General features: G+C 39.5%; 1 protein-coding gene across 11 annotated transcripts in view; it reads left to right on the forward strand.

Moving 5' to 3' along the window:
• Positions 1 to 24,018, forward strand: part of LOC122091685 — a 45,814-nt gene that overhangs the window by 5,578 nt on the left and 16,218 nt on the right. For 10 of the 11 annotated variants that reach the window (XM_042661743.1, XM_042661738.1, XM_042661739.1 and 7 more), the window contains exons 2-5: positions 2,360 to 2,476; positions 5,035 to 5,104; positions 16,127 to 16,377; positions 19,560 to 19,676. In XM_042661743.1, coding sequence (XP_042517677.1) covers positions 2,381 to 2,476; positions 5,035 to 5,104; positions 16,127 to 16,377; positions 19,560 to 19,676 — 534 coding nt within the window. In that variant the 5' untranslated portion in view covers positions 2,360 to 2,380. Of the gene's footprint in view, positions 1 to 2,359; positions 2,477 to 5,034; positions 5,105 to 16,126; positions 16,378 to 19,559; positions 19,677 to 24,018 lie in introns of those variants that run through there. The other variant, XM_042661744.1, reaches the window with a different exon arrangement.

Here is a 24,018-nt window from a genome sequence, read left to right on the forward strand (position 1 = left end):
TTGCATTCAATCCCATGTTCCGAGCTTTTTCTAAAAGTGTCTTGTTCATCCTTTTAGCTACACATTTTGTTGTGGTGTATTTAAAACTGTGAAGTGATGTGTAATCCCTTCATCCTTGCACAGTTATAGAAAAGGCTTGTACCTGTCCTCCCCTCCATTATCTATTATCAAGCACTTATTTTTCTTTCCTATCTTCTTGTGACACCCAAGAATACGGCAAGTACCGGACCCACGTGGGAGATCGGTGAGGTGTCCCCACCAAGAATACGGAAAGTACCAAGGGTTTGGGAGATCGGCGAGGGTGTGCAAACTTTAGTCCCACATCGCCTAGGGAGAGATTACTGTGCTAATTAATAATCTCTAGCCTCCTTAACAAGGCACAACACGTTTTAAAGCCTTGAGGCCCATGGGTCAAAGATGACAATATTGTGCTAAGGTTAATGGTGTCGGGGTGTTGCAAATGGTATCAGAGTAGACCCCAAAGGTGTGTGGGGCCACAGCAAGGACGTTGTGCCGAAAGGGGGAAGATTTTGACACCCAAGAATACTGTAAATACGAGACCCGCCTGGGAGATCGGTGAGGTGTCACCACCCAGAATACGGCAAGTATTAGGGGGTTTGAAAGATTGGTGAAGGTGTGCAAACTTTAGTCTTACATTGCCGAGGGAGAGATTACTAGGCTAGTTAATAACCTATAGCCTCCTTAACATGACACAACGTGTTTTAAAGCTTTGAAGCCCATGGTCCAAAAATGACAATATTGTACTAAGGTTAATGGGGCCGGGTGTTACAAAGTTTTCCTTTCTACCTCAGCCTTCCACTCCTTAAATTTAGTAAACACTTCACTTTTATGCTTCATGAAGTAGATCTAGACATTCCTTGAGTAATCATTAATGAAGATCATGAAGTATTCTGTCCACCTTTAAACTTGGTCATTGAAGGATCCCATACATCACTGTGTACATAATCAAACACCTACTTAGTCGTATGTTAAGCAGTTTTGAAACTAATCTTGTACTGTTTCCTGAACAAACAATACTTGCAGAAGTTGTTTGCAAATTTTCACCTTGTTCAACAGCTTCCTTTTGTGAAGCTCCATCAATCCTCTTTCTCCCATATGCCACATATGAGTATCATCTATATCAAACCTTGCATCTGTGACTATAGATGCTCCACCTGTAACTGTACTCCCTATGAGTCTGTATAGGTTTTGGCCCACTTTTGTCGTAGATGGAATTAAAGACATCATATCCCCAACATAAGAATCAGCTAATTATAGTTAGTGTTAATCAAGGCTTGACAATTGGCAGATCCGAATCAGTAGGAGCACTTCTGATCTTTGATCCTGATCCTACATCTATGGATACGACCAAAACCCATTAGTAATTTTTTTTTTTTTTTTTTTGGTTGATAAAAATATTCTCTCTTCTAAATTCTCTTATGTAGAGGAACATATCTGGAATTTCCATAAGAAGAAAATCAAGCATCGACTGAACAGGATGTATGTGTTGAGGACGGTTCTAAGGAGATGGAACCTTTCTTAACAGCTTCAGCATGGGGCATATTTTGTTCAGCACTATCTGTAAAATCCTCACAATGGATCATAGTTGTCAAGGCTTCGTGTAGGCCTCAAGGCCACCTGGGATTCCCTAGACCAATAATGGCCTTAATTCAAGGCACCTAGACCAGACTGAGGGGTTAAAGGGGAGAAAAGGAAAGAGGGGTAGGAAAGAGGGGAAGAAGAAGAAGAAGAAGATATTTGCTTGGATAAAATATTCATAATTGGTGGATATACATGGAGTTGGCTTAAAATATTGGGAAGAAACGGCAGTTAAGACCTTGCCTTGCATGCCTTGGCTTTGCCTCGTACTCAAGGCTGCTGGAAGCACTCACTGTGACACTATGAGCCTATGACAACTATGCTATAGATTGTCTCGTAATAGTGCTTTAGGCTATAAAAATATTTGCTTCTTCTACAACGAAGATGGTGAGCCAATAGCTCACTTTTCATCCGTTGCCTCTTCTTGAGGCAATTTTGAGTTCATTACGTGTTAGTGGGGTAACTTTTTGACCTTTCTGTTTTGGAGATGCTATATATTTGGGAGTGAAAGTGGTACTTTTGTAGGATGCTGTAGTTTAAAATAGCCTATTATTTATGAAGAATGAAATATTTATATCTTCTATGTAAATGGTGGAATGTGGATTATCTGTTTTGAGAGCTTCATGATTCCATGTTTAATAGGTCAGTTGTTAATGAATAGTTTAAGGTCTTGGGGGATGCAGTCATTTGTCCCCCTCCCTAAGGAGTGTCTCATTTTCTTCAGAAGCTATTTCTAAATTTGGACATGATTATCTTGCAGTTATACGTCTCTTGCATCACGATGGACACTGACTGTAAACTACCTTTTAAAGTCGGCCAGCAGGCGGAGGCCAAGTCATTTCTTACAGGTTATCGTGGAGCGTGGTTCCGATGCAAGGTATCTTTTTTAGTCTCTATATGTGGGATGAGTAATTGCTGAATTCTTTTTCTGATGTAATGGCTTGTTGCTGGCATGATATGCTGCAAAAATTAAAACCAATCTTGTCCTACCTTAATATAGGTTTAAAATATTCTGTCACTGTTGTTTGTATTGAGATTGCTATGTTGTTTTGAATTTGAAGCATGAGTAACAATCTGCTAATCTGCTAAAATCATCCGTATGACTTCAGTTTCTTTCTTCTGCATGCGCTTTTCACTATTCTCTTGTGTACAGCATAAATACAGATTGAATATGGTATTTGCACTTAAAGATGACATAAAAGTCACAGGTAGTGCTCCTATTTTTATGTGTTCGGGTTACATGGGATCATGGTTCAAAATCTCGACGAGATCTCAGAAATTTTGTATTTTTTTTTACCGAGTTGAGATGACCTACGAAATATAAAAGGGGAAATATCTCGGTTGAAATTTCAGTATTTGGTCAAAATTTTGGTACCGAAATGGTACCACCCATGCCTTATAAATACCCAATCTCTTGAGGGGGAGTCCAAATTTCGACTCCAACTCGACTATCTCAGCGAAATTTTGGCTCCTTGCTTTTAACTCACAAAATCACACCATTGTCAACTAATTTGCCACTTCATCACATCTATTGCCTTAAAATTACTCCAAGTTGAAGATTTACTCATTTCAAGCTTTGGAAAGGTAAACCACTTTCCCCTAAACTTTTTTTTTTTTGAAATAGTAACATAAATACGTGTTGGTTAGGGCTAGATTTTTTATATGTTAGACACTAAAGGCCGATCTATGACTTCATGAAATCAATTTTTTTTTTGTTTGGTTCATAAACATTTGGCGAAATGAGTTTGAGTAGAGGGGATAGTAATCCGCACAGTGACAGTAGAGGGAGTGGGCATTTGCTTGTCCCATCATTTATTGGAGAGAGCACTTGGTCGGAGTATTATGGACCTTATGGTCAATTCATTGGGATAGGACATACATTTGGTTCATCCATTCCTAATATTGACAATGACTCCTAGACCCAATCACATGGTGGTGGCTTTGTGGACAGCTTATTCTCCTACCCAGCCCAGCCGTATATGTTGCCGGAAGCATCAGTTGACAATAGCTCAATGGCGGATTCTTCTTCTTCATACTATTGTGGTGACACATACCTTCGGATAGGTTACCTTCAGTTTTTTGGCAGCTGTGGAGGACTACGTTCGATTCTTCTCTCACAATATGACGTGGCATGCATTTGTGGTGCAGTCAGAGGAAAATGCACGTCGACTCCATCGTACTGGGCATGGAATGCAGTCAGGCCGTCATAGTTCTTTCCAGTAGACAATCATTATGATTAGTGTTGTATAACTAATATGTTTGGGGCTTAGGATATTGCCATTTGAGACTTTGAGATTTAAGAGTACGCTCAGTGGATGACTTTAGTTGGGACTTGGGAGTTAGGGAGTTGCATAGTATATTACTCTAGTGATCTAAATATTAGTTAGTTAACGTTGATGTATGTTTTGATAATGGCTTAGATGCATTATTTACTTGTTTTACTATCATATTATATCTTGTTCTAGCAATATTTTGTAAAATCTTTAGAATAGTTCGACGGTTGCTGACAAACAAGGGTGCAACTCTAAAACACTGTCATGTTCTAATATTTTTGCAAATTTAATTTCTAAGCATGCTTATTGACCTTAAAACAAGCACCTCACCAAGTTTCAGGTCATAATATGGCCTTTTGACCACCGAAACAGGCAACTGAAAAAAACACACACATACACACACAACTCTCCGAGATCTCGCCGAAATTTTGGTATTTCGGTGGTTTTGAAACCACTGAAACAAAATGAGATTTCGAGCCTTGCATGGGATTTGCATAGGGTATGATCCAATATTTTAAATGGTTATTTTGCTTTCGTTAGGTAAAGACTCCCATTGTGTTTTTAATGTTGGTTTTAGTTTATTGATTTTATTGGGAATTACGGAATCATCTGTATTATTGATACATTGTGTGTAAATAAATTTGTGTCCTGCTGACTTAGATTGAGATGTCAATAACATATGAACCTTTAGTGTAGCTTGGGTTTGGAGTCACCATCACCATTTAGGCTTCTACTACATATTTATTCTTGATGGCTTACCATCTTGTCAGAGTTTACAGATGGACGGCTTATCATCTTGTTAGAGTTTAAAGATGGACTAAGGGAAGTGGATATACTTGTTCATGATGATTATAAGGAGGAGTACATACTACATGGTTTTCTCTGCCAAAGTTTCATTTTCATTATGTTCATAAAAGTCAAATACTGTTCCTTTCACCTGACATCAGTATTATACTCTCTGCTATGAATGATGTTGCTTTTATATACTCTTCATTTCTGATCTGGGTGTTTTACATTTTTCATTTTTTCACTACTTGCAATAGTTTTTTTTTTCCTGGTTTACTGTTTATTGGGGGGGGGGGGGATTTAGAAAAGCTAACATTACTTTTTTTTCCTCCTGATTCTTTTGACCCTGATACAGCTTTCTATTAATCTTTACTAGATAATGGATATTGGCTGGAGAAAAGGGCAGCTTAGCCATGCCTTAAAATTTTTTGATTTCCCAGATGAAAGTAAGTTTGTTTATTTGCTTGCTCTTTTTTTCGATTTGCGAAACTGTGGGAGATATTCCTATCCATGTATGATATGTCTTCTCTAAGTTGACGTGGCAGGAGGAAAAAAATCATTTACCTTTGTTGCAGTTTAACTATATGATAATGATAATGATAATAATAAACCACACTAACTAATTACAACTTCACAAGAAACTAAATAAGTAACTTCCAAAGTTATTTCATTCCTTTGAACTCTTTGATTAGCTAGGTTATTTGCAACAGAATTCATGAATGAGGAACCCAATGAGACAAGGTTGTTAAGATATGAGTCACAGTTGGGGGGTTTGTCCCAACTTGATATAGTTGGGTTGTTTTCCTTTTGAGTTTGTCTTATTTCCTAGTTAGGCTAGATTTCTATTTCCTAATTAGAGTAGTTCTTCTATTTTCTGTTCTCTTGCTGGCTTGCTGTACAAGGTACTAGTTACCTTATTTGATTGTAACTCTTTGGTTTATATATACTAACAATTGGGGGGGGGGGACTAGAAGACACGATTCTGCTATTCTTGGCCCCTCTTCTCTCCTCTTTCAAGTTATTGGTTACAGATCTTGGGTTTGTAATGAAGGTGTTCATCGATGTTAGATGCGTGAAGATCTCCATAGTTGATTATTCAATTTTTTTGGGATTTTCAAGCTCTTTTTGAGCCAACTAACTTACTGTGGTTAAACACCTTCAATCATTAATTTTTGTACTAAAAAACAACTGTTTGCTCAATGGTGATGACAAGGACCATGGTCTTGGCTTTCTTGGAGTTGCACTCACCAAAAGGACCTAAATACTCTGGATGATATGGCCTTGCTTTCTCAAAGGAATTGTGTAGTTAGATGGGCAGCATATGTAGCAAGGCGACAAAGTGACAAAGGCGATGGAGGATAGTCGAAATTCAAGGCGGCACCAGCATGGCGTCTAGGATTGCCTAGGCGACCAAGCGCCAGTCCAGGCTGAACAGCGTTTTCGCCTAGGTAATGCCTTGATAACTATGATGGGCAGTGAAGTGAAGTGGTGTAAACAAAACGGGAAGTCTTGCAATCATTACGAAGAATAATTGTAGAAGTATTAATTTGTTGGTAAGGTATGGACCTTTAGATTGTCTGGGAGCAAAAGAAAAACCCTATTGAGTTTATGAGTCAAATATGCAAGGAGAATAACTAAGAAAATCCATTCCCAAAGAAAGGAGAAAGTGCCAATCTGTGTTAGAATTAATCCATTTTGATGTGTGTGGTCCAATAAACGGTCAAGCCCGACATGGGTATGGGCATTTTGTCACATTTGTCGATGATTACTCTTGATATAGGCACATTTACCTAATGCATTGGCAGTCAGAAGCCTAAAGTTCAAGGAATTCCGTGCCAAGGTTGAGAATCAATTAGGCAAACGTATCAAATGCCTCCAATCAGATTGATGAGGAGAGTATTTATCAGATTAATTTAGGGACTAGTGGACTACTTAAAGCAGTAGGAAATTACTTCTTAATTGAGTGCCCCAAGGATGCCACAATAAAGTGGTGTTTCAGGAAGATGAAATTGGACTGAATTAAGACATGATTTGATCGTTGTTTATTCCGAGCTACCTTTGATTCTCCCTTAGAGGTAACTGTGCAAATTCTAAACTGGGTTCCAGCTAAGTTTGTTTCCAAGATGCCATTATTGTGGACTGGACGAAAGCCTAGCCCATGACATCTTAAGGTGTGGGGCTACATAACATGTGTGAAAGCAGTTGACAAATAAATTGGAATATAGGATAGATAGATGTTATTTCTTAGGATATCCGAAGGGCACTATATGGGTTTATTTATATAATCTTGTAGAGAAAAAAGTGTTATTAGTAAACATGTGGTGTTCTTGGAAGAGGATTATTGCACTATGAGCTGATCCTGGGGTCATTAGAGAGTTGTCTCATGACCAAATTCCTACTGTATCGGTTTAGCCTATTATTAAGACTCACACCTGTGGAACACCCTCATGAGCGTCAACTTAGTGGGAGGACTTTTAAACATCCTGTACGATATATCCTTTTCATAAAGGAGGATGAAAAGAGTTCTATGTGGTGTTTGATTTTTCGGATTCGGACCCACATACGTACATTGAAGCAATAGAGGATGTAAATATGGAGAAATGGATAGAAGTATATGCTCTAAGATGGACTCTATGCATTCCAAATACATCTAGTCTCTTATTGATCCTCCCCAAGGTGTAGATCCTATTGGATGTAAGGGACAAAGGAAAGAGAGGTGTGGATGGAAAGTAGAGACATTCAAAGCAGACTGGTAGCAAAAGATTAATTATGATGAAGCCTTGATGCAGTTGCATTAACATGGTTGGACTGGAACGACCCACTTCTGAGACCCAAGTCGAGACACAACTGTGCCAACCCAAATTTTTGGTCCAAAGGGGCTTGGTAGAGATTGATTGTTAATGTAATATTTTATTTATTTTAAGTTTCCTGGTTTGTTTAGTTTTCATTTTCAGTTGGGTTTCTATTAATATGTTTGGTGTTATCTTTATATTCATGTACTATGCTGGATAACACAGAGTTGAATGAATAAAAAGAAAATTGGGTTTGGTTACTGTACCAGTGTGGTATGACAGCAGGTCATATGACCTTCTTTGTCTTTGTCTTTCTTCTTCTCTTTTCCTGTGCTTTGTTTAACCTATCCCCTAACCAGTATGACTCTCTTGCTTCTACCCCTCTATTAGCCCTTCTTCTCTATTTATTTGCTTTCTCTCTTGATATCCGTCGGCTTCCTCACTCCTTCTGTTATTACCAAACCACTGGGTTGAGGGGGACTTGATCAATATCTACCTTGTCCCCAAAATTTCTGTCTAAATGCATACCTCAAGGGCGACCAAGTTTGTGGGGTTTGGTGTCCAACAATTGAGTAGATTGTGAGTTTCTGCTCTGTAATTAGAGCTGACCTCTGTTCTACTGCTTGGATCAATTTCCGGGAGCTTTACCTACTTTTGTACTTTCATCTTCTGATATGCTACCACTTGGATTCAACAGGGCTTTGAGTAGAGGTTCATCTCCTAAATCTTAGGGTTATGGATCTCCATTGACTGAGTTCTCTTTGCTGTAAGCTAAGGAACTCATCGCTGGTTCCTGTTTTAATGCGGTGACGAAGAAGAGTCAAGTATTTTCTTATTAATGTTATGTAAATATCCCCCCTTTCTTAGTTAATCTGTTTACTCCTATCTTTGCCTGAATTCCAGATTTAGTCTTATCTTTTAAAACTTAATACCCATTCTGTCCTTTTTTCTGTTGTATTGCCCAAGGGGTGTCTAAGCTGACACTTAATTACAGTTTTTCCACTGAACTTTTAATTTTTTTTATTTAGTATTCTTGTGGGCCCACAACAATCTAAAGAGGGTTATGTGACCCGGGATTGCACCAATTTGGTATCAGAGCTAATTTTCCTCCCCCCACCCTAAGCTATGGTGACCTAACATCGAAGTTATTCAACAGCTCAACTCCCACAAGGAGGAAATCTGAGCCGATATCACTCGTCTCACAGATCGGATTGATAATCTCAACACTAGTGTTGACGGTTTCAACTCCACAATCACTTCTCTTCAGTCCATGACGATGTCACTACAAAGGCTTCTGTTAACAATTGACAGCTTTAAATAAGGGCAAGTGTGCCATTCGGTTTTGGATTCTTTCAACTCTGTATTACAGGGTTTGTTTCATGTTGCTCCACCACTACCAGCCACATTTTACACCTCCAACCACCATATGGAGATGGATGACATGGTGATCTTGTTGGGGGTTCGATGACTTGTATTCCATTAGTTGCACTAGTGTGCTGATTTCGGTGGGCTGCGGAGGATTTTTTGCTATATATTTGAAGCAATGGTTCTTTCTCTGTAAGCAGTCAGAGAGAGGTGTGAGGATGAGCGGCTGTAACCTATTCTCAATTGATAGAGAAGCAATATCTCATTTCACCGTGGATGTAGGTAACCTTGCCGAACCACACGTAAATCTTTGTTGTGTGATTGTTTGTTTGTGATCTCCATTGTTTTCTGCATCGTTATAGGGTTCATTTTCTACAGATCTTTATGGAGCGGGCAGAGGAGTGAGGTTAGGCGTCCTCAATTTTTACAGGGATAACAACATGGAGCATTACCTTGATTGTGTTCATAGTTTGTAGGTATTTTTCAGATGGTACGGGTTGATCGGGGATAGAAAGATTCTTTTTGCGAAGTCTAAACTAAAGGGCATGACTTGAGTCTTTTGGATCAATCGTCAGCAGTAATATAGAATTTGTGGAATTAGGTGATGCAGATTTCTGGGCTTCTTCACGCTCTATTTCTGTGCTGTTGCTTAGCTTTGCTTGCTTTTGGTTGTAAAGTGCTGCTCAAGCTGAGCTAACTGCAGGTCCGAATGCGACTGGTTGGTTTGATTTGGGTGGATTTGGTTTATTTTTGACCAGTTCTTTAACTCAAACTAAACCTATGTGTGTGGAGATTTTGGAATTCTTAAAAATCAGTTCTTTAACTGAAACTAAACCTATGTGTGTGGAGATTTTGGAATTCTTGAAAATCAGGATTTTTGGGCCAGTTGGTATCTTTTTTTGGGTGAATAAAAAATTCATTACCAAACGAAGAAGAAAGGAAAATAGATTACAACCCCTAAAAAGGGGGGAGAGAGGAAAGCAAGACAAGCTCAAAGAGCATTGCTATTCTTGATGATGGAGTTTGGAAGCTCCCAGGAATTTATAATATGATAATTTCTAGGGGAAGGGATACAAGTGGATACACACCGAGAAACTTTTGCTTTGACATCAAAGAAGATGGAGTTCTAAATCTTATCAAGAGAGCGAGAGTTGGAGGTCCATTTCCTATGATTCCTTTCCATCCAAATCTGATTTAATGTAGCACAGAAGGCAAGCCTTTCCCACAGTGTCACAAATGGATTTTCTTTGGAAGGTCATATCCATCCAAATCCATTCACGATGGAAAAGGAGAATTGTCCTCTCAATTGGCCAGAATTTGCGAAGGATCCCTTTCCATATAGAAGAAGAAATGTTGCAAGCGAAGAAGAGGTGCTCTATAGTCCGTCTCAGTGCCACAAAGGATACACAATGGGTCTGCTAGAATGCCTCTTTGAATGAGGAAGTAGTTTGTGGGCAAAGACTTGGTGAAGACTCTCCAAGCCAAGAAACTTTGACGGGGGATGTGGTTCTTGAACCATATGAGCCGGTGCCATGGAGAGGTTGTTCTCTGAGCCCTCACAAACTCCCAAGCTGCCTTTGAGGAGAAAGCCTTAGAAGCAGAAGGCTTCCAGGTGATAGTGTCCGGTCTAAGATGCTGAGATATTGGAATATTCGGCAGGGAATTCCAAATAATCTCAAGTTGAATCATAGAGTGGGTTAGAGGAGACAAGTTACCTGAGGAATATATGTCCGCCACAAGGGCATATTTGGAGAGACTCGAATCGTACATTCTTCTGGCACTTAGGATGTGGTGCAGGATTCCCATGGGATGCCAAGGATCCAGCCAAAGAAATGTGTTGTTGCCATTGCCAATCTGAGTTGATATAGCAGGAGTCGCCCATGAGGCATCTGCTGGCACTTTCACAGTCCAATAAGTATCCGATTTGAGAGGATTCGAATAGATCCAGTCAACCCGATGCTCTTCTTTTTGGAGATGATCTTCCAGGATAATTTTATGATACCAGCCAAATTAACATCCTTTATCCTTCTCAAACCAAGGCCACCTTCAAATTTGGGAAGGCAAACTGCTGCCCAACTAATAGGCTGGAGGAATCTGGAACACTCAGTCCCTTTCCACAGGAATGAAGAAAAGACGGATTCCAGCTTGGAGATGACTTCCAGCAACCATAGATGCCCGACCAATAGATGTAGGAGGCTTGGAAGACCGCTCTAATGAGGTCAAGCTGACCCGCATATGAGAGGATCTTTCCTTTCTAGAGTTGGAGGCGCTTCCTGATGAGGTCAAGCATAGGGGAACAATGGTGAGCAGTGAGCCTAGCTGGGATAAGAGGAAGCCCAAGGTATTTTACAAGAAGATGCCCCTTGGTGAAGCCCGTTTGTTCTAGGATGGAAGCTTTGGCATCTTCAGAGATCCCAACCAAGAAGATGAGGGACAGAGCATGATGTTCTCCAGGGAAACAGGATCAGCTTTGGAGAATATCATCAAGTCATCTGCAAAAGCAAGTTGTGTAAGCTTAATGGCCTAACATTTAGGGATGGTAGAGATGAGGTTTGAGTCTAGGCCAACTGGAGGCTTAAGGGCTTCCATAGCTAGGCAGAAGTTGTATGGAGAAAGGGGGCATCCCTGTCTAATGCCCACAGAAGAAGGGAAGCCAGCCGGGCTTCCATTCACTAAAAGAGAGAATCTAGGGAAAGCAATGCAATGATGAATCTAATTTGTGAAAACTGGATATATTAAGACTTCTTGTCCAGGAATTTTATCTCCAGCTATAGGAAGCTAAACTTATATCCCACGTATGGAGGAGTTAAAGCTCCTTAAAATCAGCTTCTGTGGGCTCAATATGGAGAAGATATGGCTTAATGATATGGAAGTTAAGATAGGATTTGTCATAACCATGGAAGCTGTTTTAAGGAAATATCAGATAAGGATATTTTCTTATTTGAGGACAGCACTTGTGGGCCTAGTTGAAGAAAGATTTGGCAAGATTTAATGAGGCTTATCTTTAGCCCAATATGTTCTTTGCATGGAAGATTTATGGTGGGGCCAACTTGGGTATATTGGTGGGTTACTTTCGATTTTAGTATGTCATTAAATTCAAAACGTGTTATTGTAATCAGGTTACTATATAAAACTTGCATTAGAATTAGGAAGTTTCTATTTCTTTGTTTACTTACACATTATGAGAAGAGGGAAATGGGTTTTAGAAACAGAATGATTTGATAATTAAAAGAATCTGGTTGATGACCATGTAGTTGTGAGAGGCCTAGGTTGAGTGGGAGGCTCAACCATCTATCACATCCCTTTATTTTCTTCTTTCATAGGTAAAAGAAATAAAAAGGTTATTTAATTCTGTTTTCTCTATTTCATTGATCCTGTTACAATTGATCTCCCACTGGTTCTTCCCTAATTTGAGATCGATTTTGCTTTATTAATAGCCATCAAAACAATATTTCTCTTGTGTGGGAGAGAGATCTCTTAAACACAGAAATGGAAATAACTAAAATGGTAACTGAAAACTTTATAGCCTAAAGTTCTATTTAATTCCTAGTTACACAAAATTACTAACTACAAACTAAATAAATCTACCTGTTGTCTCTTAAAAACAGAAATAGAAACTAACTAAAAAGCAAACTTAAACGATCTTGGGCATCATTCCTTGATGCAGGTGCACAACCGTGGACCAATCCACTCCCATTTGGATACCCAGAAGGAGATTAACTGGATCCATATTTGGGTTTTGGTTCTAGTACGATTTTATTAGTTTACTTTAGGGCAATTGTTGGGTATGCTAGCGGGTTACCCAAGAATATGGAACGCTAGCGCTTGTTGACCGTCGGATTTTGTCAATTTGATTTAAATCGGTCAATTCATATTTATTGTTTTAATTCAGTATACATTAAGAGGGAGAAATACCCAACAGATACTCTACCAAAAAAAAAAAGAAATGCACAACAGATACAGTAAGATTTCCCTCTCCCTTACGCTGTGAACCTGCGCCACCCCACCACTTCATATCCTCTCTCTCACCACACTCTTGTGCATCATTGCACCGGCCCTTGGCCACCTCTGCAAAACCTGCCTCTCCCCTACCATTATACAATCTCCAATGCATGCTGGCTGCCCCCAGTTGCTCAGTCGCCCCCCTTTCACTTCATCGGCTCCGCCCTCAGTATCTCACGCACATCCCCCCTGTATCTCCTTCCCACTGCGTCTCGGCGCTGAATCCTCTTTAACCCTCCCTTGCCACCTGCTGCTCCCCTGCCCCACCCCACCTCCGCCCCCATCGGAAACGCCCATTCTGATTTCCGTCCAAGAAAGCCCCAAATCTGCTCTCTACCTTCGAACTGCTCCACTTCACCTCCTACTTTGCAATCCCTTGCCTCTCCTCCCACATGTTCAATCATTCTGAATTCCGTCAAGACTCAAGAGGGAAATAAAGGTCACTCTTGTCGATGCTACCCAGTTCTGGTTCTCCATTCAATGCAAACCCAGAAATCAAACGGTGCTAGGAGGTTCTACAATGTCCAGGTTCATGGAAAGGGGAGAAGAGGGGGTGGGGTCACGGGTTGGACATTTTCGGGCAAAAATTGAGTAGCTGCCACGAGGAGAGATTCTATAATGTCGTCGGGGTTGCTGCCACCGATTCCAGCGATCGTTGAGTTGGTGCAGTCGCCTTGGGTTCCATTTGAATAGAATCGCTGTGAAGTCATCGAGATCCATGGAGCCTCAAAAACCACTGTGTGTAACAAGATGTAACATGCTGTGAAAAAGAAGACGATGAGCCAATAGCAGGTTTAATTAAAAAAAAAAAAAACTTTATTATGTGCAGGTAGATGTCAGGTATTTGGTATAGGAATGCACTAATTCATCAATGGCATAGATTTAAACTATCTGATCTAACGGTTAAAAAATGCTAGCATGCCTTATGCCTAGGTAACCCACTAGCATACCCACCCTTTTCCTTTTACTTTATTTAGGAAAATATTATGTAATCTTTTATTTTAAGTCTTTTATTTCCAAAGTGGTAGGATACGTAAGAGTAGAGTCAGTTTAGGACTTCTTTCCTTTCGAGTTTGTTTTTTTTAGAGTTTAGGTAGGCGTTTTGCTTTCTCTTTAAATACTTGCTTGCAACCGATTGAGAAGACAGAGAATAGAAAGATGAATTGAGTTTTGAGAGCATGCGGGCTAGTGTATGTGCATGTTATTCTCTCTTCCCCCTTTCTTTGTTCGATTCCTCTCTCTCCCTTGCAACTCTGAGACCCATCTCAGGGATTTCTTCCCTTCCCTTACTGGCCCTCCATCAATTGGTATCATAGATTCAGAGCCAAAGGATCCCATCCTTCCTCACTCCATCAACTTCTCTTCTTCTTTTCCCCTCTATCTCTTTGCTTCTACCGAGTGAAAAGGAAAGGGCACACCCATCTTGGCAACTCCCGCCAACTTCCACCCCTTTCTTCCCCAACTTATAGCCTACACTAAAACCCTAACCTCATCCCTTCGACCCCCACAAGAATCCTCTTCCTTTTTCTTCGGTTGAACTCCCCTCCCTGCTCTAGGATTCTGCCAACGAAAGAAAAACAACAAGAAGAAGAAAAGAATAGAGCAGGATGAGAAAAGAGTTTCAGTGGTGGATAGGCATACCTGGTTTGAAGCAACTGCAGCAACCCTCTTTGCTGTTTCCTTGCATCCAGGTCCTCCATCGAAGCTGCAACTCTTGCCTATGGTTTGAGACATCTCCGCTGAGCCATTGAAGATCCCACATGTCTTCCTCCTTTGCCAACCCCTTCGCTTGTTTCCTTGGTTTGCTAGAGAAGAAGAGTCTTCCTACTGGTTCTTGTGTCCATAAATGAGGGAAACTGCTTTGTTGGTGATTGAATTCCACCCCCTTTGATCGACTTCCTCCCAATTTGCTTTCTTCTTTCCCTATTTACCCCTCCCTTTCTCTTTTATCACTCGTTGTCCTAATTTTTCTTTGGCGCTCACCCCACATGTGACCTTCCTTTGTGTTTAGAGTAGAACTCTCCATATTTACAATTGTGCCACTCACTAAAGGACTTCCATATAATCACCATTCTGCCATCCTCCTCTTAACTCCATATATTTACTGTTTTTCCATTAAGCCTTTCCTTAAGTGTTCTCTTGCCATAGTGGGCACAAAGTGCTTCCAATTACAAATCTGGCCATGGAATCATTTGTGTTCAGGTTCAGAATTCGATTGCCAATGGAAAACTTGCTACTTTGTTGATTGATTAGAGGCAACGCAACTATTTTGTCCTGCGATATGTGGTGGATATGCTATCAAAGACCGACCAAATTATCATTGGGTTTGAGGATGATGTCTTTGTTGAGTTCTCTGTTTCTCTATATTTTGACGATGCTTTTTGTGAAGTGTTTGATTCTCCTCATTGCATTATTAAATTTGTTCGAGATTGGTTAGAAGACCGAAACGACATCCTTGATCGTGATGAAAATTTGTGCACCCTTCAGCCTTTCCATATAACTCAGCTTTTTTTCTTTAGGGATTGGTTGAATCAAAGAAGAAATATCGATGGTGTAGCCACAGGACGAGCCTAATGGGTCAACACAGGAGAAAGGCCGTCTGGTTGTGGAACAAGTGACGGCAACGGAAAATGAGAAGATCGAAAATCAAGTAATGATGGACATTAGTATAGAGTCATCTATTCCCCATCATGAGTTTGTTCTCCCCCATGATTTTCCGGACTTGAATGCACAACCGAAGCTTCATATCTTGGATTTTGTTCGTCTTGTAGACAAGGAGCAATTCACCCTTGCTTGTGAACTGTTATTGTTAACCTTTTACAAAACTCATGCATACTGGGGAGTTGATGCAGGTACACAACCGTGGACCGATCCACACCCATTTGGATACCCAGAAGGATATGAACCGGATCCACATTTGAGTTTTGGTTCTAGTAAGATTTTAGTAGTTTACTTTATTTAGGAAAATATTATGTAATCTTTTATTTTAAGTCATTTATTTCCAAAGTGGTAGGAGACGTGAGGGTAGACTCAGTTTAGGACTTCTTTCCTTTTGAGTTTGTTTCCTTTTTATAGTCTAGGTTGGAGTTTTGTTTTCTCATGAAATACTTGCTTGTAACCGATTAAGCTGACTTTTGACAGATTTTAAGGAGTTAAATTTCTATGGAAGATTTATCGAGGCTCTGAATGTTTTCGGTGCTATGCTATTATATGTTTTTTCTAGCTTGCTTTTTGATCCTTCTTGTGGTTTGATTTCCTTCAACTATGAAGTTCTAAAGGTTTAATCAGCTGAAATCTTTACTTCTGCAGAAACAACCTGGACGAAATTGTATCAGAAGCCCCCGACTGATGGAAAAGGGGAGAGGAAAATGGAACTAATGGTGCGACCTTCCTTTCCTCCTATCTATCGGGAAAGTCAAATACCTGATGCCAGTGCACTCTCAGGAGTGGTAGTAATCATTGCCAATGTTTGGAAGGTTGGAGATTTGGTTGATTGGTGGACTGATGGTTGTTATTGGTCAGCAAGGATAACTCGTGTACTAGGGAATGATAAGGTCCAGGTAATGTTTTCTGGCAGTTGATTCACTGTGTTATTTAGTTTTTGAGTATTTAACTTGAGCTTATGTGATCTTAATATCTTCTGAGTTATTCAGTTGTGGTGCTGACGTTTTCTCAAAGCCGCTTCTTGCTGGCAACTTGATAGTAAATGCAATTGCAAGTGTATCCAGTTGACTCATTGTGTATGTATGCAGTTGGAAAACACTCATGTCTTACCATTGATTGTTTTAAATTTAACATTAAATTATTTCCCAAATGATGTCAGGACAGCTGCTCAGGCTTCCCTTTGTCAATGTGTCAGTTTGTATGTATGTGTAGGTCAGCAGTCAGCTTCTGTGGGGTTAGGGATTGTGTTCTTTGAGCTTCTGTAGCCCAACTCACTTCTGTCTATTTCATTGCTTCTTTGAATCAAATTTCTATTTTTTTCCTGTATGTGTATCATAAGTTAAAATGATGTTGCTTATACAGTCAGAAACGACATGAATGGACAGTAATTGTGCAGCGACTCTGAGTGGCTAAGATTTCCTTGTTATCTATGTGTTTATATGCATGTAAAGGTGCACTGTGCCTGTGCATGCATGCATGCATATTGCTCTTTAATCCTACCATATGGAAGAACTTAATTATATCCTTTCAATAGACTGGTAAAACCAACTGAAGATCTTTGTGTTTCTCACTCAACATTTGCATCAACTTAATAATTGCCGTTGGTTATTGACCATCCTGGCATGAGATCATGATTTTATGATTTCCATGTTTCTTAGTTAAATCTTTGCTTAATCACTCCATAGTTCCGTAATGTATCTCATAAGCTTGTTTTGTGGTAGTTGTTGGAACTTTATTTGTGTCCTTTTTTCTTGTACTGAGGCTTTGTAATTATATACTTTATTCTAAAAGGAGCTTCATCTCTCCCATGCTTTTCCACCTTCAATCCTCCACCCACTTTTTGTTTTTGAATTTTATTAAAAAAAAAAAAAGAGCTTAAGATTTTGACTTGTGCCTTATTGACTGCACTTAATATTGAAGTATAACAAAAAAAAAAAAAAACACAATATTCCCTCTCCTTTTCAAAAAGCACCAACAAATTCTCTTTTATATTAAGATGCCTATCTATGCATCTCTCTCTCTCTTGCTTGTTCAATATCCCTCTCCCCACAAATTAGGGAACTCTCTGTTACCTCCTCCTTGCGCCTACCACTTGCTCTTTCTTATCACTCCGATTGGCCCCTAAAACCTTGCTCCCATCCACCCATGCCATCTCTCTCTCTCACACACACACACACACACACAGAGGGATGGGAAAAAAAAAAAACCTCTCCCGTACATACACTCCCTTCCCACCTAAAAGGCTAAAAGCCTAAAATCTCTCATTTCCTGGTGCTCCATGTCATCTAACTCTCTCTATTTCCCATGCCTAGCCATTATATTTGTCTAGATATAATGTTGATTGCGAAGAGAACGTTCTTTTTATGCCTTGGTTCCTCTTTTACCCCCGAGGACTGGGGCTATTAAATGTGAAGAATGGTTAATTACGAGGAGAATGAGTCCCTAAGAGTGGATGACTAGTTACAATGTAACCAAGTGACTGCCTAAGTCTAATTACAAAAGGAAAGAATTAAAAGACAAGAGAAAACGACTGAAACTAACTAAGCTATTAGATATGATCCTACGGTACACTGGTCCATTGACGTCCATCAGTCCATGGACCATCACCCCACACTACACACTTAACAGCTAGCAATTTGAAGCATTCAAATGCTTAACAGTTCAGTGAAAAATGTTGGGCTAATCAAATATGTGATTAGAGAAAAGAAAGATCATCTTATCTGTTTGCCTATTGGTTTGGCCAAGGCTTCCTTTGTGGAAGTGAGGATAATTTCGTAGAGGTGCCTAACACCTGCATATTTGTGGGGTACTTACATGGAGCTAAAAAACAATCAAATATGTGATTAGAGAAAAGCGAGATTATCTTATCTGTTTGCCTGTTGCTTTGGCTAGGGCTTCCTTTTGGAAGTGAGGATAATTTCGTGGAGGTGCTTGACACTTGCATATTTGTGGGGCACTTACATGGAGCTAAAAAAACAATTAAACGAATATTCGTGATAAATCCTCTAGCAATATGGAATTGCTGAAGGAATTCAGGCGTCTGTTTCTAATTTTACTATTGTGCTATTGCTTTGATGAATTTTAAATAAGTGGGTTATCATGAGGATGTAGAAACGCAACCCTGAAACAATGCAGAAGATAATGGAAAAATAAGAACAAACAGTGCACACAGGTTTACGAGTTTTGGCAAGATTGCCTATGTCCTCGGTGAGATGAGATCCTGCTTCACTATCAATGGAGAATAGGGTTACAACGCTCGTCCTCATACCTCTCAGTATTGCTTGCATTACAGAGAAAGAAACCCTCGCTACAAATGTATATCGAAAAACCCTAATCTGAAAAGTACAAAACTGCCCTCAAATAAAAATATTCGAGTGGGGCCCCGCTATGCAAGGGGGCCGCTCCCCCCTAGAGGGATTGCTGTCCTGCCTATCGAGGCACTTGCTCCAGTACTCCCTGGATTAAACTGTGACGGAATACAAGACATCGTACACCAACAGAGTAGATTAGGAGAAGTGGGTTGTGGAAGTTGTCTTATCTCACACTATTATAGAACCTTGGAATTAATACTCTTTTCTAACAGGTTCCTCTCGCTTATATTCAACAACAACAAACTCAGCCTTATCCCAACTTAATGGGGTTGGCTACATAGATTCATACAAAAACAAAAAGGAGAAATGGAAGTAAATGAGAGTAAAATGGAATTAGAAGGAAAGTAAAGGAAAGAAGTCCAGCACCATTATGTCGGGAAAATCTCAGCAAAATGGAATTAGGTTCCTCTCTCTAATATCAAGCCCTGAAAACTATGAGGCTGATGGCCTGCCTTGTCTTCCCCCTGCTTCATATCCTTTCTGTTTGCTCCTTTAATCATCTTTTTTTTTTTTTAATCTTCTTCCAATTAGCCCCCTTCAGAATGAACAAAATGTTCTTTTTCTTAAAGGAGATACATATGTTGAAGTGAGAACACAACTTTTTAAAATCATCCCTAAATTTTACAAACGAAGTGCTGACATTTGAAAATGATGATTGTAAACTGTACTCTCTCTTATTTTGTAGTTATTTTCCTAATTGTTTACAGCTAGAGTTGCCAAAACCCCCACTTGGTGAAGGAAAAACTTATGAAGCTTTCTGCAAAGACTTGCGTCCATCATTGAATTGGTCTACAGAACAGGGATGGACAGTCCCCACCTCTACGGTAGCTTTCCTTATAGCTCTTATTGTTTGAATTTGTTTCTTCTTTTGACTTGGATCTTGGCAATAAGTTTATTTTACTTATTTATTAAGGTGATGCCAATGCTCTGAGTTCTCTTTTATCCTGATATTTTCCATCATGTGTCATGAATCACTAGCATTCACTTTTTCAAAAGTTTAAATGTGCTGTAACATTCCAGTCACTAATCTCTTTAAATTTCTGTTATTTGTTTGACATCAAGTTCTTTTGATAATCTAAGAGTCTTTTTGTGCACAATGATACAAAAAGAAGAGAACTAGGTGAGAGAGTCAATGTTGAACAACAAAACTAACAGTAGGAAGGAACAAATCTGAAATTTATTTCCAAAGATTAGAAAATTCTCATGTAAATTTAACGAGGTAGATGATGCAAATGATGTGGCACTTTACATGGCAGAGGTCGTTGACCATGTGGCAGGACATCCCAAGCAGCATAGACAATCAGAATGCCTTGCACAGCAATGGGCTCAGAACTAGATTGGGTCACGTTGCATATTGCCTCTTCTAGCTGTTTTTATTTCAGTTCTCATTATGATTCTTATATCTTATTTGCGGTGTCTAGTAATAAGATTCAGCCTTTAGATCTTCAGGGGTAGATGGCCATGATCATCTCTATTAGGTTTTTCTTCTATTTAATGCTAAATGGTGGATAAGATGAGACTTGGTTTCGGATTATCATTGAATTGACTCGGAGAAGAGACGTCTCACTCTATTGTGTTCTTCTGCTGCGTGACATCAATACGGTATCAGTCAGACAGGAGCCTGAGAATATGTTGCTTCCATCTATTATTCTATCACCTGTCGAGGTTGTCTCTTGGTATTCTTTTGGGTCCTTTCTATTCAATTAATCCTGCATGCTGCAGAAGCTATGTTACCAGATTCAGAAGCCCCCTAGCATAATTGCATCCAGATGTGTGGACATGGATTCACTTTGGGTGCGCGACTGATTCGGTTGGAGTTTGCCTCCTCTGCATCTGATTTCGTGTCGATCTGCAACAGAGAGAAAGGTCGCCAGAGGAGAGAGAGAAGGAGAAGCGTACCTGTTTCAGCAATGGTAAGTAGCTCGATTCCTCCATTGACTCTCCATTCTGGCAGTCTGCCCCTCTGTCTCTCACTTGTCTTCAACTTAAAATATCAAGGCAGTTGGGTCAATCCAAGTCATTAAAGGTCCAGGGTCCGTACCCAAGCTGTGGATTCTAACCGGCACATTTGGAGTTTATCCCTAATTAAGACCACAATTTTGGAGTTCCCTTCTTCGTTGATGGAAGTTGATGAAATATATTTATATTAAATTTGTAGTCTAAAATTTCTTACAAAATGATCTTATAATTTGTTGATTTAAAAATATTTAAAAATTATTTAACCCCCGAAATGTTTGTTCTTATCATGGATGATTTAACCATAGTCATACAAGATGAGCTTCCTTGGTGTATGCTTTTTGCTGACAATATTTTTTTGGTGGGTGAAACAAAAGTAGAGATTAATGCCAAGTCGGAGTTATGGAGATCAACCTTGGAATCAAAAGGTATTAAGACACTTAGAACTAATATGGAATAATGGTGTGTACTTTAGCCACACTAGGAAGGTTAATGAGGTGGTGAATATTAATGAGAGGGAGATTCCTCAAAGTGATTATTTTAGATATATGGGCTCAATTGTGAATAAAGAAGGTGATATTGAGGATGATGTTGCCTAGAGGATTAAATAGGATGGATGGAGTGGAGGGGTGCGTTTAGAGTGCTGTGTGATCAGTATATTCCTTTAAATCTTAAATATTTTTTTTATAGAATTGTCATTTTTTGCTACCGTTTCTCCTAAAAGCTCAACCTTTAGGGAAGGGTAATGAAATGTATACATCAACACTCCCCCGCACATGCAGGCTAAGATGCCATGGTCTTTGCACCTAGAGCTCACGTGGCATTTACTTTGTGCGGCACCGAGGGAGAAGAAAATTTGGTAAAAGTCTTCCGATGTAGTTCCCAGGAGTCGAACGCTCGACCTCTTTGCTTTGATACCATGTTTGCTACCGTTTCACCTAAAAGTTTGAACTTTTGGGGGAGAACAATGTAAATATATACATCAACAGTCATGTAATGGCTATGATGTATGGTGCAGAATGTTGGGTGGTTAACAAGCATCATAGATAAACCAAGTGTAGCGAAGATAAGAATGTTGGATGTCTGAAAAAATTAGGAAGAGGATAAAGTAGGAAAGAAATATATTAGAACTGGGTTGGAAGTAGCTCTGATTCATGATAAGGTACGAGAGAGTTGTTTGAGGTGGCATTAATGTAGATAAGTCACTTAATGGGTTTATTTTATTGCAAATAAGCCTTGGGTTGGCTTTTGTATGTGTTGGGCCTTTGATCCCCTAGGTTTTCTTTATAATGGGCCACTTTAATGGGCATAAAATATGGGTAGGAAGTAGAAAAACGGGATTTAATTCATTATTTTAGTTAGAGTCCTGTTTTGAGTCTATTTCATTTTTTATTTCAGTTTTAGTCAGTTTAGGTTTCCGTATTAGTGAATGACTAGTTAGTTACTTAGTCCATGTTGGAGTTCTAGTCCTAGTTCTATTTGGAGCCCAACTCCTATTAGGTATTGTCTAGTCCTACTTGAAGATTAGCTCCTAGTTAGGTTATGATTGCTATTCAGCCCTCTATATATAGAGGAGCATATGTACTCTAAATTCTGAGATTGAATACTGAATGATTGCGGGCAATTGGTTAAACAGCCGGGATAACTGTGGGTGAGATGCCCGGGCCGAGATAGCCAATCCCACCCACACTTGTCTTGTTTATTTTCTCTATTCTCTATTTATTGCTACTGTTAGTGCTTGCTGTTACTGTTTACTAACATTGAAGAATCCTACGAACATCAAATCTGTTCAAAACTTCAAAAGCCAGAACCAACCAGCACCCATGCAGGAATTAGGAGCATAGTTTTTAAGGCGGTAAGGCGACGGAGGCGTTTGAGGGTCTTTCAGAGCGCCTTAGCGATAAGGCGGGCATAAAGCGTCGCCTTATCGACTAAAGCGTTCCTGTGTAATTTTTTTATAAAACCAATTTATTTGCTCAAATCCTAGTTGAATCCTATTACTCATATGTTAAATAAATATTAAAGGTTCATATTCATACCAATGAAAACAAATCAATAAAGTGAATAAACTAAGTTCATCTTCATCAATCATCTATCATCAATCATTAATCATCATAACATAATAACATATTATATAAATACATAATTATGAAACAAAATTATAAATATAAAGAAAAGAAGACATAAAAAATACAAGTATTTATTGTACTTACCTCTATGATGCCAAAATGAGTGCCTAAGTCCTAAGGTCATCCGCTATATTTCTACTCCCGTCAAAGAAGAATGAAGCTCACCGCTGCCGGAGCAAAATGGTGGCCTGGATTAATGGTTCTTCCTTCTTCCTTGTTCCTTGTTTCCTTCTCAAAGCCCTTTCTTAAAACCCTTGACAAAATCCAAACCCTGTTTGTGAATCGTATTTTTCTTTTGCTTGTTTTGGTTATTTTTGATGGAATAAAGCTGATCCCATACATCTCAAGTGTTAACAAATCCATACACTTACTAATAAAAAATCTATATTTAGAATCTTCATCAAGTAATTTTAAAATGTGTTTAAAAAAAAAAAAAAAAAACCCATAAGGCGCCACTTCACATTAGGCGGAGCACTGCCTTACCATATCTAGACCGCATCAGCGCCAAGGCGCTGCTAAGGCTTAAAAACTATGATTAGGAGAGAGATCGATCTCCTTTTCCTTCCCCAATTTATCTCTGATCTGTCTAGCCTTTTCAGAGGGTGTTCACAACCACCCAAGGATCACTCGATCCTCTTTTTGTTGCTGCCCAAGCAGCCCTACTATAGTTCTTGAAGAATTCTCTCAGATTCTCTTTCCTATGTCTAAAACTCAAGATCACAACTTCACAACTAGCCGTCAGAACGTTATCAACTTTGGGGGTTTTTGTACCCTTGGTGGGCCCTACAATCGACCAAATTTGCAGCTCAATTGGAGTCCCACCCTCTTTCTCTCTCTTATCGGGTTGGGTTTTGGGCTGATTTTGCTCCTGCATTGCTATTGTATCCTTGGGGGCTTATTTGTTGGTCATATTCCCTTGTTATCTTGGGTTTACTTCTGATTATTGTCAAGCTAGTTAAGTGAGTCTTATTTGTCTTGTTTGGGGTTATCCATTGTGGGGGTTAGCTTCTTGTAATCTACTCCTGCATTAGGCATGGCCATGGGATGCCCTAATACGGAGGAGTGATTTTATTCAGATCGA

Source organism: Macadamia integrifolia, chromosome 10, assembly GCF_013358625.1.
Source record: "Macadamia integrifolia cultivar HAES 741 chromosome 10, SCU_Mint_v3, whole genome shotgun sequence".
NCBI classification, from domain to species: Eukaryota; Viridiplantae; Streptophyta; class Magnoliopsida; order Proteales; family Proteaceae; genus Macadamia; species Macadamia integrifolia.